The sequence below is a fragment of the Trichechus manatus genome, unplaced genomic scaffold (assembly GCF_000243295.1).
Source record: "Trichechus manatus latirostris isolate Lorelei unplaced genomic scaffold, TriManLat1.0 scaffold00069, whole genome shotgun sequence".
NCBI classification, from domain to species: Eukaryota; Metazoa; Chordata; class Mammalia; order Sirenia; family Trichechidae; genus Trichechus; species Trichechus manatus.
In genome coordinates this window covers 9,315,813-9,317,906 of record NW_004444005.1, presented here as the reverse complement: position 1 = coordinate 9,317,906, position 2,094 = coordinate 9,315,813, and the positions used below count along the sequence as shown (strand labels likewise).

Genomic DNA, 2,094 nt, shown 5'->3' with positions numbered 1-2,094 from the left:
AGTGGAGGGTGGCGCCTCGGCGGGCGGGGGCAGTGGAGCCCGGCGCCTCAGCGGCCCCCAGGAGGGCGCGGAGCTCACCTGGTAGGTGTCCCACAGGCGGACGGCGCAGCGCAGCGGCAGCTCCCGCATCAGCAGGTTGTTCATCCAGCGGAAGGCAAACTGCAGGTACTTCACCTCGTGCTGCTCCAGGTGCCGGTGCACCGGCTCTGCGGGGGACAGACACAGGCCGAGGCTGTCAGGGGGCCCGCAGCTCCGCCAGCAGCCCGGTCCCGTCCCCAAGCCTGCCTCGGCACCCACTCCAGCCACCAGGGAGCCCCAAGCCACGCCCTCTACGGAGCAAAGGACTAATTTCTGTACTGGAAGACTTCAGGTTCCAGAGACTCTTAAGGAAAAAGACCAGTGACGATGATGATGATGACAGTTGCGGCTCCCAGGGCTCCTGGGCCACGCCACATGTTGGGTACTTCACACGCCACGGCCCGTTAAGGTGAGGACCATTCCTGTCTGACAGATGAGAATGCCGGCGCTGAGGGACGCCTCATGGGGGGATCGGTCGGCACCCACATCCATCTGGCTCCACAGGTGTGGGCCCTTTCCCCCGGTTCAGGGCAGACCCGCCAGAGGGAGGGACACAGGGAGAGAGGGGGCGACAAGTGGGCCAGCTGCCAAGGCTGACTTCCACCTCACCCAGGAAAATGCCCGCCCGCTCCCGGAGCAAACAGTAGAATGGGCAAGTGGGCATGTCCCTGGGCCAGGGGCCGGGCGCCTCTGGATTCCAGGCTGGGGGCATCCATGAAGACAGCTGGGCCTCTGAAAAGAACAGGCTCTACCAGCTGTCGTTCCGCCAGCACCACCTCACATCAGCCACAAAATCTTTCCTTCTCACCACGCAGCAACAGGCAGCAACCTAACAATTTAAGATCCCTGAATTGCCTAAGATCTCTCTACTGACACCCCATAAATATAGCTTTAGGAGCCGTGGGACCCTCCAAGGTTGCTGGAATACGGGAAGTGTCACTGCAGGAAGCACAGGATGACCACACCCTAGTCCACCCCACGGAGTGCCACGAGCGTGCCTGGGAAGCGTAGGTCCGATTTCAGAAAAACAAGCAGGTGCTGCCTAACCGACCAGGTTGTAAATCAGGACTTTCTCACACTGATTTGTTAAAAAATCAGGGCCCACCCAAGTGTCGCAAAGAGCCCTCTTTCTGTACCCATCTTTTCATTGACCCTACTCCCTAAGTACACCTCCCTTGCCTCCCAGGCTCACCTTCCCATTGGCGAGCCCTGAGAAGTGACCCTGAAAAATTTCCCAGGGTTTTCAGTTCTCCCAAAGAAAGTTCTAGAAATGGCAAACAGACAAATGCAAGAAAAAAGGTACTGTTCTATCATTTACTGGTTTGTTTTTAACTCAGGCACCTGATAACCTGCAGCTGTTCAGGAACAAGGCCTTCCACCTACTAAGCAAGAAGATATGGGGACTGGAGTGCCCACGCTGTCACCGTCCCGCGTCTGTCAGATGTTCACCTTTAGCGGGAGTCTGGCTGGGCTTCGGGACCCTGTAGCAGAGACACCCTCTCCTCCAGGCTACGAGGAGGCTTTGCTGGGTTCACTCTGGTTCTCACTGTTCCTCGCTGTCACCTCTTCCCCCAAACTATCACTGTCCTTGGCTGACCAGAACAACACTCCTTGGCAACCCCCACTCGGCAGGCTGGGGCTGCACACCTGTGGGGCCAGATGTAGGTAGAGGCGGGCGGAGTAGATACAGCAACACACGGTCAATTCAACAAGACAGACAATGAATAAGCACATGGCGGGGATGGTAAGAACAGTGGAGGCTAACCCGAGGAGCCTGGTGCAAAGGCAGGAGGTGACCGTCTCGCTTGTGTCCCACAGTGACGCTTCATGGAGCCTGATGGAACCCAAGCAGCCAGTGGGACCCCAGAGGCACGCAGGCCAGGCTACCATGTGCTGCTCTGCAGTAACATACTCACTGGGGACTCAGGGTCTGGCCCTAGCCAAGGCAGGCCCAGCCCGGCCCGGCCCGGCCCGGCCCAGCATAGTCCAGCCCAGCCCAGCCCAGCCCAGCCCAGC

General features: G+C 59.1%; 1 protein-coding gene across 2 annotated transcripts in view; it reads right to left on the bottom strand.

Moving 5' to 3' along the window:
* TBC1D22A (TBC1 domain family member 22A) overlaps positions 1-2,094 on the bottom strand; it is a 430,744-nt gene that overhangs the window by 107,974 nt on the left and 320,676 nt on the right. For both annotated transcript variants that reach the window (XM_004380015.3, XM_023734625.1), the window contains exon 11: positions 79-206. In XM_004380015.3, coding sequence (XP_004380072.1) covers positions 79-206 — 128 coding nt within the window. The remainder of the gene's footprint in view (positions 1-78; positions 207-2,094) is intronic.